We start from the raw sequence: 16,418 nt of genomic DNA, 5'->3' as shown, positions 1-16,418 counted from the left end.
TTCCCGCACCCATGATCATTCCTATTACATAGGATTCTCCGATGTCCCAATCCCCCTGCCCTCCTTCCACATAAACACTGAGCTGAGGAAGAGGGAGACTGAGAATAATAATGCAAACTCTTACACGTCATATTGAACATTTCCCGCTAATTGGGTCAGGCAAAGACAGGCTCTAAGCGCATACATCTGATACCAATTAGCTCTCCTCACACGGATAAAAGGCAGAACATAGAGATAAACTTTGAGCAAGGTGGCACACAAGTATGAGCAGAACTTCCGGAGCACAGGGAAACCTACTGGAGCAGAACAATGGGACGAGAGCCACGGGTGGAGAACCCCAGGTGTGTTGCCTCCAAAATTATGCAAAAGATACGTGGAGAAGACTGAATCGCAAACAAGAAGGATGCATTGTGTTTTCAAGGACGCCAGCGACCCTCCGGGGTGAACAACAGAGTTGGGGAGAGGAGGCCAAGCCTGTGGTACTAACCTTGATTTGTAAACTGATCGACAGTACAAGCGAGAAAGAAATGCACACAGCCAGTGAGTTAGCAAGCCACGTGAGAGATCGGTGTGGGCTGAAAAAAGATTGAAGTGGCAACATAATATTGCGCAATTGAAGGCTGTACGCGTGTGGTTGACACACAAAGAAAGGCAGACCATTAAAGTAACGATAGCTGTAAAGACAGTAATATTGAGTAACGGAGTGGACTGGCGAAAGAAGGAAGTAGCCCCTCAAAAGTCTCAGTGAAAGATGAAAAGCTTAGAGCGATAAAGTGAATGAACTGTAAAAGCAAGGTGATTGAAATTGACCCAGAGAAAAGGGGAGAGTAAAAAGGTGAACGTTGAACTTTGGTGCATAATACCAGACCAGGAAGCACTGGAGCAAATAAGGAATGTGAATTGAAAGCTGGAAAGGCAAAGTGGTCCTGCGGAAATGCTCTGAGCCCGACTGAGGAAGACAGAAGGAGTAAAAAATGAGGAAGTTAAAGGAAGTTAAATAAGCTTGGGCAAGGGAACCCCTGCACATGGTTTTGTTTTGCATCGAGAGGTCCAAGCCTGACTCTGAGAGACCTACAGGAACCATTGCTTTGAGAGGTCCGAGCCCGACGGAAGGGGACCGACGAGAACTGTTGGTAAAAAGTAAGACTTTAATGTGAAAGGCCAGGCGGGCCTCGATCCACGTCTTCAACTGCCTTGTGTGTTAAGGGCCTATGCCAGAGTGTGTCATCTTGCCTACAGGGACCGCCTTATTCTATGCTGTCCAACGTGGAGAGGAGAGCTGACTCAGCCCCATTTATTGTTTATATTTTGAACACTAACTTTCCTTTGCATACATATTCTCCTTTTCACACTTTTTGCACAAGATATAGGGCAGGCATTAGGTTTTGTTAGTATAGGCCATTTTGACTTGACAAACACTACTAGGACTGTTTTATTGATCACTTGATAGTCGAGACTACTCCCATCTTCGCTACAGGGCAAAGTAGGAGTTTCTCCAACCCCAATGAAACTTTAATAAAGGTTTTACAAACAGTACCTTTTGTGTCAGTGTCATACTTGTGATGCCATGCCTCCCTTACATTTCTCTTTCACTTCTCTTGGTTTTGTCTGTACAACACTTTCTTTTATACTACAGCGAGAATGATTATTATTCACTTCTGTTAGGCTTCCTCGCTCTCAACTCTAACGAGTATGACCATTCCAATTCTCCTTTTTTAACAAGGTTTTTTTATTCCGCAGAGTTAAACAGAGCTTACATCAATCAAAGACTCATCATCTCAAAATTCTTACAATACATAGTGGTCTTGTTTCTCAGTAATACATTCCACGAAGACTCTGTAGGTTCTGTGGTTTTTATCAATTTACTACCCCCCAACTCCCTTCCCCAACATCAATCTCCCTCCCACTCCCCCACCCTCAACTTGCACCATTTCCCGAGTCCGTCCCTTGAGCCAAACTTGTAGGTGAACCCCGACAAATAATTTCACATCTCCTCGCTGTATCAGCAGTGATGAGATTCTCTAAGAATTTTGGGTCTGTAGAAGTTCCCTTCTCTGTCCTTCACAAACTCCCTGAATGGCTCCCATATCGCCAGATATCTTAAATACTTGTCAGATTTAAGGGCACATATTTTCTACATTGCCATAGTCCCTTATATTCTAACCCAACACCAGGCTATTATCGTGCCCAATTCATTCTTCCACCCTTGAGCCACTGTTATTCTAGCTGCTGACAATAGGTGTCTAATGAGCGGAGCATTGTTTCCAGATGCTGCATATGTGTTCTCGGCAACCGCTCTCAGCAAGATTACTTTTGGTTCATATGGAAGGGTCACTCCTCTCATCTCCTTTATATGCCCCAGCACCTCCTTCCAAAACAGGACCGATTTTGGGCATGACCACTGCATATGAAATAGATCTCCTCTTTCCCACATTTCCTCCAGCAGTCCGCAGGATATTTTGGGTTTATCTTAAGCGGTGGGGTGACATAATCCACAGAAAGCATAGTTTGTATGCTGCTTCCTTGATCGCAGTGCATTTTGAGGATTTGTGCGCCCTCATCCATATCTGCCCCCACTCTTCTTCAGTAATTGTGCCTCCTATATCCCAATTCATTTTGTACGGGAGCTTATCTCCCACTTGGGCCTTGTCCAGTAACTTGTAAAATCTCGAGACCCCACCCTTAACACCGCCCTCCTGCATTGTGAGTTCTAGGCCTAGCAGAGTCCTAGTGGCCTCTCTTTTAACTGTAGGGTGGGAGATCCAATGTCTGATTTGAGCATATCTATACCTCTCCCTCTCCCCAATACTTAATTTACATTTACAATCCTCAAATGTTAGGTGCTCCCCCCCGGTACATGTCCGTTAGGGTCAGGTTTTCTGCATCTGTCCATCCCTCCCAGAATCTTGTTTGTAACCCTGGGGTGAATTCGGGATTGTACGCTATTGGGGAGTGAGGTGACAGCCCCCACCTTTTTTTCTTCCCCCTCAGTGCCTTGTCCCAACTACTGAGAGACAACCTAGTAGTTTTCAGAAGGTGACCACCCCTTTCACGGTGCTGAGGGTTGAGAGTGCACAATATTTTCAGGGGGATCATTGTGACATCCTGCTCTAGTTGGCACCATCTGGGTTTTAGGCCTTGGTCTCTGGTCCATTGTAACATGGGTGCTATCTGCGCCACTAGTATATATCTTTCTATATTCGGAACTCCTAAATCACAGAGGGGGCGGAGCGTCATGAGTTTGTTTTGCAGCCTAGGCTTTTTCCCCTGCCATATAAAAGAGAATATCACTGACTGTAATATTTTGCACATGGGGGTCGGTATCTCTACCGGAATCGAGCTGACTATATAAAGTAGGCGGGGAAGAAGGGTCCTCTTTGTTGCCGCAATTATGGCGAACCAGGACAATTTCTGAGCATCCCATCTTTGCAGATCATCCCGGAGCTGTTTCTAGAGGGGTTTAACATTTGCCTAATAGAATTTCCTCAAATCCCTAATTAGCCGGATTCCCAAGTATTCAAAGGACTCTTTTTCCCGCACTAGAGGATATATCTTTTTTAGTTCAGATATCGTATCTTCTCTTTCCGTTATGTTCAGCACTTTTGATTTGGCGTAATTTATTGTAAAACCTGACACTTTGGCGAACTCCTGCAATTTTAGCATTGCCTGGGGTAAAGTGTTACGGGTATCGTTCATAAATAGCATAGCGTACAACGTGATTTTGTGTGTTGATTCCCCACTCCTGACCCCTTTAACGCTCGGGTCCTGTCTAATTTGTATTGCTAATGGCTCCATATCCATGGCGAAAAACAACGGGGAAAGGGGACAGCCCTGGCATGTGCCTCTCCTAATAGGAATTTGATCAGAGCTTTGCCCATTAATCGGAAAGGATGTGGAGGGGTTCTGAAAATTCGCTAACACCATTTTGGTGAAATCTTGCCCACAGCCCAAACCCCTCTAGTTCCCATTTCAAGTATTCCCAGTCCAGACTATCGAAGGCTTGCTTAGCATCTAATGCCGCTATCAGGAATGGTTGACCCATTCTGGTTCCTAAATTAATGATGTTTATAGCTCTGCGCACGTTATGCTGCGTGCGTCTGCCTGCAATGAACCCAGTTTGGTCTACATTTATAATTCGAGGAAGAATCGTTCCCAACCTAGTTGCTAATATTCTGGCATATATCTTAGCGTCTGGGTTTAGGAGCGCAATTGGCTGGTAGTGGGCGCACTCCGTCGGGTCTTTTCCCGGTTTCAGGACTAGTAGTGTTATAGATTTCTCCGTATCAGGAGTGACTGCCCGCTTTTCCCTGATGACGTTAAGTAGCTTTGTGAGTGGAGTGACTAATTGTGCACAGAATGTTTTGTAATAGTTATTTCCTAGCCCATCAGGTCCCAGTGTTTTGTTTGTCGGCAATGCCGTAATTGCGTCGCTTAACTCCTGGGCCCTGATGTCAGTTCCTAAGATGTTTCTTTCCTTAGCTATAATTTGTGGGAGGGGTGTCACTATCATATAAGCTTTTTGCTTTTTGGGCTCCTGCTTCAGTAGTTCTTTGTGGTAACTAACCATTATATCTTTTTTCCTTTTCTCATCAGTACACAATTCCCCTCGGGTATTCTTAAGCTCTGTGATATAGTTACGGGATTTTTGTTTCTTTAATTTTTCTGCCAGGAATTTGTTAGCTTTTCCTCCGTGTACATAGTATGATTGCTTTGTGCGTAGGAGAGTTTGGGCTACTCAGTCAGCTGTATGGGCCTCCAATAGGGCTCTGATTTTCCTGAGAGTTCTAAGTGTTTTTTGTGTCTGTCTAGTTTTGTGCTGGAGTTCGTCCTCTTTTAATTACTTCCCCAGTTTTTGAGTGACTAGGGCCCTCTCCCTATTGTATGCTACTGCCTGAGAGATGAGTTCCCCCATACCACTGCCTTCCCTGTGTCCCAAACTGTTCTCCAGTCTGTCACCCCATTGTCATTCTCTTTAAAATAGCTGTCGATCACCTCTTCCATATGTGCTCTTAATGCAATATCCTTCAACATCACCTTGTTTAGCCTCCAGCGAGGGTGCTCTCTACTTGTGGACACTCCCACTTCAATATTTACTATCACTGGGGCATGATCTGTAAGATATTGTACCCCTATTTCAGTTTTCGTCGCATGTAGGATCAAGGTTGCCGATACTAGGATCATATCGATTCTTGAATAGCCTCTGTGAACTGCCGAATAGTGAGTGTATTCTCTGCATGTCTCCTGGAAAAACATCCATGTTTCTATCATCTCTAAGTCACAAAACTATGTTCGAAATTTTTGCCTGTTTTTCCAGTCCGCCGCTGTTGGAGGAAGCGCTTTGTCAAGCATTGGGTCCATTACACAGTTGAAGTCACCACCTATTATAAATTGTCCTTCACACCACCCTCCAATTTTCCGTAATATCCGTCCTATGTATGCGTCTTGTTTCTCATTGGGGACATATAATACTATGATTGTGTATATCGGCCCCTGATCCAACCCTTGAGGCCCAGGTATCTCCCCTCCGGGTCCCTAAGTAGTTGCTTTTCCCGGAATCCCAACTCCCGGTTCAGCAGAATGGCTACTCCTTTCGTTTTACCCCCCTAGAGGCATAGAATTGGTGGGGAAATCTATTAATGTAACATTCTCTTCTCATCTTCTGGAAGGTGGGTTTCTTGTAAAATCCCTACTGAGGCTCGTAACTCTAACAATCTCCCCAGTATTGAGAAGCGCTTCATCGGAGAGTTCAAGCCTTGCACATTCAGGGATATGATTACCACTTCATCCAAAGGGGATGTTCTCTAACGTCTGCAGCCTTTGTTCCTCGCTCCTGAATCTCCTGGAGTGTTGCATTTCCGAGGGACAATTACCCTGGTGCGCTTTCTGGACTCGGTTCTTGGTGCTTCCCCCTTTTTCCATTCCCCCCGAATCCCTTCCTCAGTTTTTCCCCTCTACCCCCTTCAACTTCCTTTTCGCTCCTTAACTGATTATGGTCGGGGTCCTGTAGAACCCCCCTGCCTTCATCCCAGGGTGTTGGACCAACATTTCTCCCATATCCACCTCCCGCCAGAACATTATCATGTCCTGGTTGGCAGTTCTTTGTCTTGCATGCTCAATTTTCCTTTCTTTTTGGGTGGGGTTATTCCGTTTGATTAGATTTCCTGCCTCTTCCCACCATGGCGCGTCTCTGTCCAGAATCGGCCAATTGTTTGTACGGGCCCATCCGCTCCGAGGCCTGATCATTCCTCCTTCTTTCAGCTGACCATTCCCAGGTTCTGGGTGAGTCAATCGTTGGGCTTCGTCTCGGACTGCGATCCGCCAAAGTTTGGTTCTCTTCCATATGTAGGATTGTCAGCCCCTCCTCACATGTGGTAACACGTCGCGTTTTGCCCTCCCAGGAAAAGATTAGGCCAAAGGGGTAGGCCCATTGATACGTGATCTGTTCGTCCATCGGGGGCTTCGTAAGTGGGCGCGTTAACCTTCTCTTATGGAGAGTCGAGATAAAGCTGGACCCGATTTCCATTGATCGTTAGGTCAGTATGAATTCTAGCCGCTTTCAAGATGTCTTATTTTTTTTCGTGTAGGAGGATAAGGCCACCAGGGCGTCTCTAGGTCTCAACCCCGGCTCTTTCTTCTTAGGTCCCACTCGGTGGGCCCTGTCAATCTGAATTTCCTCTAGCTGGGTGTTCCCAAGTCGGCTGCTGAAGCATTGTTATATGGTGTCCTTGAAATCCGTATCTAACACTGACTCAACCAGACCCTTGATACTAATGTTAGATATGCGCAATCTGTTTTCCAAGTCTTCGGCCTGCAATTCTAGATTGTTTGGCGCTCTGGCCAGTTGCTCCAGCAGATTGCTACTCTGTTCGGCCTCCTCGGCCATGCTATAAAGTCCACTCTCCACCACATACACTCTCTCTCCCAGTTCATCTCTTTTCTAACCTCTTGTAAGGCTGGTTTCAGTTCTTCTTTCATTTGGCCCATTTGGTCTTGAAACGTGTTAGTCATTCTAGCTTCAATACCCCTTAGGCAACTCAGTAATTCTTCTTTGTCTGATGACATTGTGTCGGTTGATTTTTCCACCCCCTTTTCCCCCGTTCTTTGGGGGGAGGGTGGGTCACTGTCCGCTGCCCGCCTCTGCTTCCAACACCTCTCAATCTGCCCCTCCTGTCTTTTCGCCGCACCTCTATCTTTTGTGATAGCACTCTTGGATTTTACCCCTGTCATCAGAAGCAATTGGGTCGGTGGCAGTGGCAGAGCGTTTTTGTGCTTTATACTTCTATCAACAGGTCGCTGAATCTGGTAGGGTCAGCTAGGGGCAGCTCCCATCTCCTCTAGGAGTGCTTCCCTGTTTAGTACTAATCCACCATGGTGGATTTGCATGCGTGTAGATTAGCTTGCCTTGGGTAGAATTACCTTCTCCCCTGTTTGGGACCCGTTGCATAGGGTTCAGCCACGTCTGCTATCTGGACTCAGCGGGTCCTTGCACAGCTCATAGGCTACTGTCCCCCACAAATCCTTCCAGAACCATGAACGGGCCCTGCTACTCGGGGAGCCGGAGGGGGGATCGATGCTGAGCTTTGGCGACTCCTCCGAACTCTTACAGGCCCCACAGGTGCAGCCCTGAGGCAAACTCTAGTCAGGTCGCCTGTCTGGCTTATCATCCGCTGCAGCAACGTTACACTTATTCTGTCTCAACCCCTCACACCCCACGGGTCGTCAGCCGATCAGGGTTCCATCTGTTCTTTTGAATTAGGTCGGGGGCTACAAACAACAGTTCCAGTCTGACTGCACTGAACGCTCACGTTATTTTAATGTTCTAAGCCCTGCATTCCCCTCTCATCGTGTCGTAACCGGGTGGTTGTAGGTTGAGGTCCCGGGTATACAGGGATATCTGCGGCACTGCCAGTATACGTGTGGCTCTTACTCCCAGGCAGGGGCTCCTCCGACTAGGTTAAAGGTGTGACCCACGGGGTCTTTCCGTTGGCAAAGGACGTCCGTGGGCCCCAGATTCAAGCACTTCCTTCGCAGGGTTTATTTGTCAGCAGGCATCTCATCGCCGTCTATCATGGAGCTTACTTGCTGTGACGCACTGCCTTTGCGTGGAGGAATGGCAGGTGCGGGTCTGCTCTGCGCCTAAGTGTCCCTCGCAGCTAACTTTCTCACCTGCCCGGCCGTCGTTGCAGTGGGTAGACTCACTTCTCCAGGGGTAGGATCCGTCGGCGCTGACCGAGACTTCCGCTCCCATTCACACGTTGGGTCCCCCTCGGGCAGGCAGCCACTGAAGCGCTCAAATGTTCCCCAGTAACGAGGCACCGAACCTGTCTGTACGGGTGTTTGGTCTTCATTGTAACCCTCTAAGGAGCGGTTCCCCTCCACAGGTTGTCTCCGCCTTGTCCGGATAGGATTTAGTTTCGTCCTCCCCCGCACTGCTTCCAAGCAGAGAGGACTGCGGCTCCTTCCCAGTGCGCTCTGAGCAGAAGTTGGTTAACTGCAGGCGCTGTTCGTTTTGGGCCGGTTTCAGTTGATACTTCCCTTCCTCAGCATGGGACCGGGGTGCTGAGCTTTTCTGATTTGGGTGCTATGACTGCTTTTATCACCTTTCAGCTTCCCGCCCAGATGGAGGACAAGGAAACATGCCTGCCCTAGGCGGCGGCCATCTTGGAATCCCCAATTCTCCTTTACTCTTATTATGTCCTCTCTCTCTCATCACTGCAACGAGTATGAACATTCCCATAATGATTCTCATTTACTCTTATTATATCATCTCTCTCCTGACTGTGACTAGCATGAATATACCAATAATGATTCTCATTCACTCATTGTTCTATTTGGATGTCCTTATTTCTCTCGTAGTTATGGGGTTTACGAGTGTTCCAGAAATATTCCTCTTTCTCTCTCCTACTTGGTCTTCATATCGTATCTCCCTTGTTACGAGGAGGGATATAAGTATTCCAACAAAATTCCTCATCTAATCTTCTTTAGGATCTAGTCAACTTATTTCTCTGGCAACTACAAGTAAGATTGCCCCAATAATATTGCTCATCATTCACTCCCCTGGTTCTTTCATTATCCCTGTTACCTTTCATTCTTCTGAGGGTTAAGGTCACCTGGATTTATGTCCGTTGAGGATTGAATTTTCCTCTTCTGTATTTGGTGTCTCTTGTTCTTTTGCCCAGCTCTCTCTCTCTTCTGCTTGTCTGGGACCGAGATCCGGTATCTCAGGGTTTCTCTTGTCCCGAGCTGGCTGGCATTGTTATTTGGACCGCTTGCCCACAACAGCCTTCTCGTGGTCACGCCACCATTCTCAGTTCCGCTCTCTCTCCTGCTCTCTATGCCTTTGTTCCACCAGGTTGTCCTCATTCCAGTCTGACATAGTCATGGGGCTTCCCCTTTGCAAGGGTTTGTTCCCTTTTCTCTTTCTCGGGTCGGTTCTCTCCTCCTCCATATGTCCTCTTCTTGGTCTCAATGGATTGGGAGTTGAAAAGGGATTCTTTCATTTCATGACAGCAATAACACATTTTTACCTTTTCTTCACAGAGGTAATTCTCAGGTTTACAGGTCTTCTTTTGCCAGGTCCTCTAGTGAGTTCCTCCTGGGAATGGGAGTCCTTGTTCCCAAAGGGGGAATCTTTCCTGGTGAGGTCCCACTTTCCTCTACCCCTAGGGAGGGTATTGCAGAGCGGGCTCACCTCCCTAGCCTCCTGGGGGGTTTGGGGGGAATCACCCCTTGGGGAGAAGGGACAAATTCCTGTGATTTGTCTCACCTGTATACATGAATTTAATTTGGAGTCCCTTTAGGCTCTTTGGGTTTGTGGCTGCCGATTCCTTGTAAGCAGTATCTTACGAATTGTCACAATAACATTGAGCTCTTTCGACCCTATGGGAGAACCTTGATTTAATTGTGGACTCCCTCCAAATATCCAACACTGGCTTCGTACCTGAGACTGTTGATGGATAATTGTTCCAAGGATGTGTTTAGACTTCTTATGGTAGTTTTGCATTTGTATGGTGTGCCTTTGATAAAATTAAAGGCTTGTTCTAGCATTAGCCTCCCCCCAAAGACCCCATTGTTGAATTAACTTAATGCAGCTTTCTTGTCACAATAAAGAAATATATTTTGTACACTTACCTCTGTGGACAAAATATCACTTTCATTGGAACTATAGAGTGAATGATGTTTTATCCTGTTGAATAGCTTCCTATTTGGAAGTTTCAGGTTGATGTTCTGATTGTTTATTGTAGCCTTTTGTCCAGCTGTTGGTAAATGTGTCAATATATTCAATCTATACTGGCTTTTGTGCTCTAAAATAATACCCTATGATCTGAGACATTTATTACCAGAATATGTTGAATATATCGGATTCCTATTGGCGCCTCACTTGGATTGGAACATCATTGATCCCAATTTTTAAGCTTGAAGATATGGATTGATTTCTAAATTTTTCATCATAGACGTTTCTCACCTTAAACGTTAAGATGCCCTCTATCATCGCCATGATCATCACTGAAAGTGTTTTCATTTGCACCTATCTTTCTCTTTGATTTTAGATTTGGACAGTGTGAGGAGCCAGAAATGAGACACGGACACGGATCACACATGTGTGTGGTTACAAACGTTTACTAACATAAACATGGGTTGGAAAATGCCTCACTATCCCTAATCTAGGAGGAATATCCCTACCTTAACAAGACTAATGAGTCTGTGCAGTGTCAAGATGTCCAAATAAAATGTCTGTCCTGTGTCCGTAATCCTATTCAGGCCCTCACATTCCAAAGGAACCTCATTGGATAAGGGAATTGACTCATGAGGATTTCCAAGTGCTCAAATGTTCAAATTCAACACAAAAGTTCATATCCAACAAAAAGGTTTCCAACAAACAATGTTCACAGTTCCAGGAATCAACTTCCTTCCCCAGATTTTTTATCTTAAATTACATCTCTTCAAAAAGAATACTTGAGTCCCAAGAGGATTACCCTCTCCCCTCTGGTACTCTTTGCTTCTCTTGGGGTATAAGTTTGCTTCCCCAAGCTTTTTCTTCCCCTTTCATACATAGCAAATCCCAAAGAAATGTATCTTCCTAAAGGCTCTCTTTTTACTTATATAATTCCACAACAGTAATTAATTCACGTGCCTGGCCTTCCTTGAAGTTCTTTACAATAGTTGGTTGGTCTTCACCTGGGACACTCTCCTACCAGGTCTTCTCATCCAAATACTTAACTTTCACTTCACCTGATGCACCTTCCTACCCTTACTTTATTATGCATACATCAACCTTTACCTGGTATACTCTCCTGCCAGGGTGTTTTTATACACACACATACTTAGCTCCACCTGGTACACTCTCCTGTCAGGACTTTGTTACATCACTACTAAACTTCACCTTGTATACTTCTGTGCCAGGACTTGGTATACTTCTCTTCCAGGACGTTATTATGTGAGTCACTCTGTCTTTCAACTTACAGTTTCAAAACCCATGAACAGCTTGCTTTACAAATGTTCTCACTTCTTTAGCAACAGTGCTGTTACCCTCGCACTCCACCTTTCGAGAAGTGATTCACTTTATTTAGCTGCCCAGCAATCCACTTTCTTCCTTTTAGGTTCACCGGTTATGTCTGTGGCTTCAGCTGAATGAAATATGCTTGCTGGCAACCCGGTAACCCTTTTTCCTTCCCAGGATTTACCGGTTGTCTCCATCGCTTCTCCGCCCTGCCCCCTTGCGGCGTACAGGCTTCACGTGCACCCTATCAAGCAATGTACTCCTGGTGTGTCGGATGTTGCTGTGCGCTGTCCCCGCTGCCTTCTCTCTTGCTGCAATGGATCATCCTCACCCTGGTTTCTCCGATCTCGTGTTGGTTTCAACCCTCGGTCACCTGCAATGGCTTGCTTGCCTTCAACGTAGTGCTTAGTGGTCCTAATGGCTGTGAGGCAGCTCAGCATATGCAGCTCTCCTCTCCTTCCCTTCATCAGCTGCGGCCGCTCAACTTTTGAGCTTCCTGACTTTCTTACTCATTTGCCAACAACTAGACCGCTGCTTTGGTTGCCCTGTGTTCGTAATGCTCATTACTCTGTGTTAGGGGAGTTTTCCTAAAGTCCACCTGGAGGTAAGACTGTATAAAACTATCCCTTGATATACAGGCCCCCAACTCTTAGTAGAAGTCTGTACTACCCAAAGGATTGGTAGAATGACAGAGCAGCCAGGCTATATTATGAGGAGGATGTGAGCGGTAGATAAGTACAATGAACCCAGTCAATACAATAGCCCAAAGAAACTCTTACACACTGAAAGTTATAGTAAAATATACATTTATTTTATATACACAAGACAGGTGAGTAAATACTCTATTAGACTAACCAATACACATAGGAAATATCAACAATAGTTTTAAGGGTGACTGCTTCAATAGTAGTTGCTTGCGCTTACAATTGTTACAAAGTCTGTAGGAAAGGAGGATGATTCAACACTATAGCAGTGATTTATTTTCTAGTAACACTTTTCAAGGCTTCTAATACTTCGGCAGTCCAATCCCTAACTATCCAAGAATTCGTAAAAGTCGGTGTAGGATGGGATACTTTAGTCACTTAAATAGAAATACTCCAGCAGGATTACACAATGTATAGGGTTCCTGCAAAGGACTCCCTAAAAGAGCAGACGCTGTTAAGCCTAGGTCAGGGGTATGGGTGGATACCCAAACACCTTGTAACGCACTCCAGTCACACTGGAGCGATTATTCGGCTTGAATAAAGTTCTAACTTGAGCCCCACAGTACCTTAGGTTGGTTGAAGAAAACGCAGCTGGCTTCTTTCCTATGCAGCAGCAACGGACCCGGTCTCCTGACTCCTCGGTCTGGTGACGAAAGGAAGGTCTCTGAAAGGGATGTCGCAGCAGGGGTCGCGAGAAAGGACCGTCAGCAAGGATTTCATCGTTCTCCCACGTCGGTCTGTTGTTTTGGTGCCTTTTTATCAGCTCCAACAGTGAACGGTTACCACCCGGTCAATCTTCCTCGATTCTGCAGTTCTGCACTTTGGTGAGGGGACTTGGATGAGTGGGATCGTAGCTCTGGAGCTCACCAAAGTTCTGGGCAGATTTGTCCATGCAAAGATGTTGCAATGCAAATGGGTCGGATGTACCCTGGTATTCGCAGTTGCAGCCCTGGAAGGTCACAGCACGTAATAGGAATGGCTCAATCTGCAGTTAATTTTAGGGCTGGTTAGTCCCACCAGCCAAAGGGAAGGAGTCGTCCTCTTTCGAAGCTCTTCTGTCTATAAGAAAACTGAGTCAGGACAGCAGTGGTCACTTCACGGTTACTGGAAGGGTCTGCAGGCATCTCTGGTCGTCTTCAGCTTTGGATCTTCTGTTCCAGTGGTCGACTTCCCTTCTGCCTTATTCGTATTTCCCATTCCGTCCTCTGTAAACTCTCCCATCAGTTTACAGAAAGGGGCGGGTGGCTGTCCAGTCAGGACAGCCAGCCCCCAGTAGGAACTGGTTCCATTCGGGCACTCTAGTAGACAGTGTTAAACTCCTTACCTGCTTCCCATCCTCACAGGCACATTGGATACTAGTTGGGGACACCCAAGGGTTCCCGCCAAAGGCAAAACGCAAATTCAGACCACCCCCTCCCAGAATGGTAGAAGAAGGGCTAACAAAGGACAACCACAAATGAAATGTTGAAAAAAGAAAGGAGCCACCATGTTACTGCATAGGTGACCCTTTTGTGCATAACCAAAGCTGTGAATACACAAAAGTTGGTAGAATGTGTCTACTGTCACCAGCCATAACTATAGGTTTGCCACTGTGACCAAAAAGTCACAGGAGCATAGAGAAAGGGGATACTAGGTATCCCCTAAGCACACCACATAAGGTGATGTGTGCTATTCTCTCATAAGTTAAAGTTTTTGGAAGGATATAAAGTATCCCTCTATCCTTAAGGACAGTAGTTCTTAGGGATAGTCAAAGAATATCAAAGGAGAACCCAAAGGGTTCCCAGCAACAGTGCACATAGGGTGCTGTGTGCTGCAAATGTGTAGCACGGATGCGTTTAAGAGATATGGAGGAAAGCAAGACTCCATAGTATAAGGTAAAACAAAAAGAATAGAGTTCCAAAATTCCAAAACAAGTAAGAATCTATGAGTGGGAAAAAGGCTCCCCTCATTCGGGAGAGAAAGAAAAATCTATAGTTCAAAACTTCTTTTCGGCTCTTGAAGAAGAGAGAAATCTCGAAAGGCGTCAGCCACCCACATTGAACTTAACCTCTGCTTTTATATGTGCTCTCTGATTAAATCATTGACAATTAGTATGAAATGCATAAAGTGTTGTTTGCTTTCATTTTGATAATTAATGCAACATTTTCTTTTTAACTCAAAGTTGAATAATTATTTAACCGTCCAGTGATGGGATTTGAAGTTGTGCAGGGGACGAGAGGGTTCCGTCTTGGAGCCTCTTTTTCCTGTGCTTGCATGTTATGGTGGTTCTGTGTCAGGGCCATTTTTCCTCCCCTGCACCTTGAATATTATGAACCTTTATCTTTAATCAAATTTGTATACAACTCACTCTAGGAGTGCACCATCAACTTCTCTTACAGGATAGCCATATACCCCATCCCTTTTTGAACATCACAGTATCTAGTGAGGAATCTTCCTATGTAATTTGTCACCCCATACTTTATCCACCCTTTTATTCATTAATATAAAGGCTAGCTAATGTATAGAGCTTTAGGAAGAACAATCATTTATATGGTGTTTATTTTAGCCCAAATATTTAACTGAATCAGTTTCCATTTTCCAACAACTTTTTCCATTATTTCTACTACTGTATTATTATTTTCAGATCTTGTACTACATATATACCGAAGTATTTCACGTACTGTTCAATACGTTCTACTTTCTAGATGAATTGTTTGCTTTAGTGTGATCTGATTTTGTTTTTTTGTAGTTATCAAAGCGACTGATGGATAAGAAATTCAAGGACCAAGTAACGTCTGCTTTACAAAAGCTAGAACAATATGGCGGCAAAGTGAGTTTTCAAATTGACCTCAATTTACATGTTTCAAACCACACCTTTTTAATTTTGGGAGTTAATATTGGCGAATAACAAACATCCTTTGATCTACTGCCTTTTGTCAAGGGAGTTCACCCTGCAACAAACACATTTCCCTTATTAAGAGATTGGTGGTAATAGTAAACAATGCTCCATCAAATTAAGAGAAAAAGACTGCTTGTGAAAATGCCAGAAATGGAGAAGCAATAAATGCAGTAAAGGACACATACCACACCCTCTGCATACAGAGTGTGAATATCCTGCAAAACCATATACAGTAAATTCCAGATAATGCAGTGTACCAATATCCAAAATAGAACCAACACATCACTAAAGATAGCTTCTTTCCAAAAGCAGAGGGCAATAAGTGCCAGGTGCTTTGAAATCACATATGGGTGCCTCCAGTCATTCTCCAGGTCACTTAGGTCATAGAAAAAGCCCAGCCAAACAACACACAAATGCCACCATGCTGCAAGGCACAGCCCTCTCACAACATTGGAGAGCAGTTCATAATAATTTAAGACAGGAGATTGGATGCTGAACCTCAGCAGAGGGAATTGCAGCCAATTAGGAAGAGGCTACACATTTCTACAGTAAGACTCAGCCCATGGCGTCCCGGACAGCCAAATAGTGACCCTTAATCATCTTGATAGAAACACTATCTTGGAAGTACTGTGGCTTATAATGGGTGAAGTGCAAAGTCACAAAGACATATGCACACCTTTAGCCCCTCCTCTGAAATTGGTGTTTTTCCTGCATCAACTAGCACTTACCTATTACCAACTGCAACTTCACCCTGGAAGTAATGGATAAGATCGCCACAGCTCAACTACACTCCTTCGTAGAGGCTAACGAGATTCTGCATCACCAACAATCGGACGTTCATGCTGCACGTAGCGCTGAGACAGCTATGCTCGACTTGCAGACACACATGCTGGGGATCATTGACATGGGTAAGGCAGGTCTCCTTATCTTGCTTGACCTAAATGCCGCTTTTGGCCTGCTGGACCACCAACTACTACAACAGGCACTCTAGAAAGTTGACAATTGTTCCAAAGAGGCAATCAGCTGGCTGGCCTTGTTCTTCATGGACAGAAAATCCAGAGTACACTGGGGAGAATAATTCTCACATGAGTCTGACATCTTTTGCAGCGTCCCGCAAGGAGCAAGTCTCTCACAGCTACTCTTTAACCTGTTCCTACGATTCCTCTGTGAAGTACTGGATAACATCAAGGCTTTTTTCACCAACTACACTGACGACACTGACCTAGTAGTGGAATTGAGCGGGGACTATGATAAGGACAGCCAATCAGTTAAGGACCTCTACAACATCATAGAATCATGGATGGACCACAACTGGATGTGCTTAAACGGTAATAAT

General features: G+C 45.2%; 1 protein-coding gene across 4 annotated transcripts in view; it reads left to right on the top strand.

The window, feature by feature from the left end:
• PACRGL (parkin coregulated like) overlaps positions 1–16,418 on the top strand; it is a 344,780-nt gene that overhangs the window by 279,227 nt on the left and 49,135 nt on the right. For 3 of the 4 annotated variants that reach the window (XM_069631890.1, XM_069631887.1, XM_069631889.1), the window contains one exon: positions 14,933–15,013. The exons of the other annotated variant lie outside the window; for it this stretch is intronic. In XM_069631890.1, the coding sequence (XP_069487991.1) occupies positions 14,933–15,013 (81 nt within the window). The remainder of the gene's footprint in view (positions 1–14,932; positions 15,014–16,418) is intronic. 4 annotated transcript variants of the gene reach the window in all.

The sequence above is a fragment of the Ambystoma mexicanum genome, chromosome 6q (assembly GCF_040938575.1).
Source record: "Ambystoma mexicanum isolate Mex_15411 chromosome 6q, UKY_AmexF1_1, whole genome shotgun sequence".
In the NCBI taxonomy this organism is placed as follows: domain Eukaryota; kingdom Metazoa; phylum Chordata; class Amphibia; order Caudata; family Ambystomatidae; genus Ambystoma; species Ambystoma mexicanum.
This window is presented reverse-complemented; position numbering and strand designations above follow the sequence as displayed.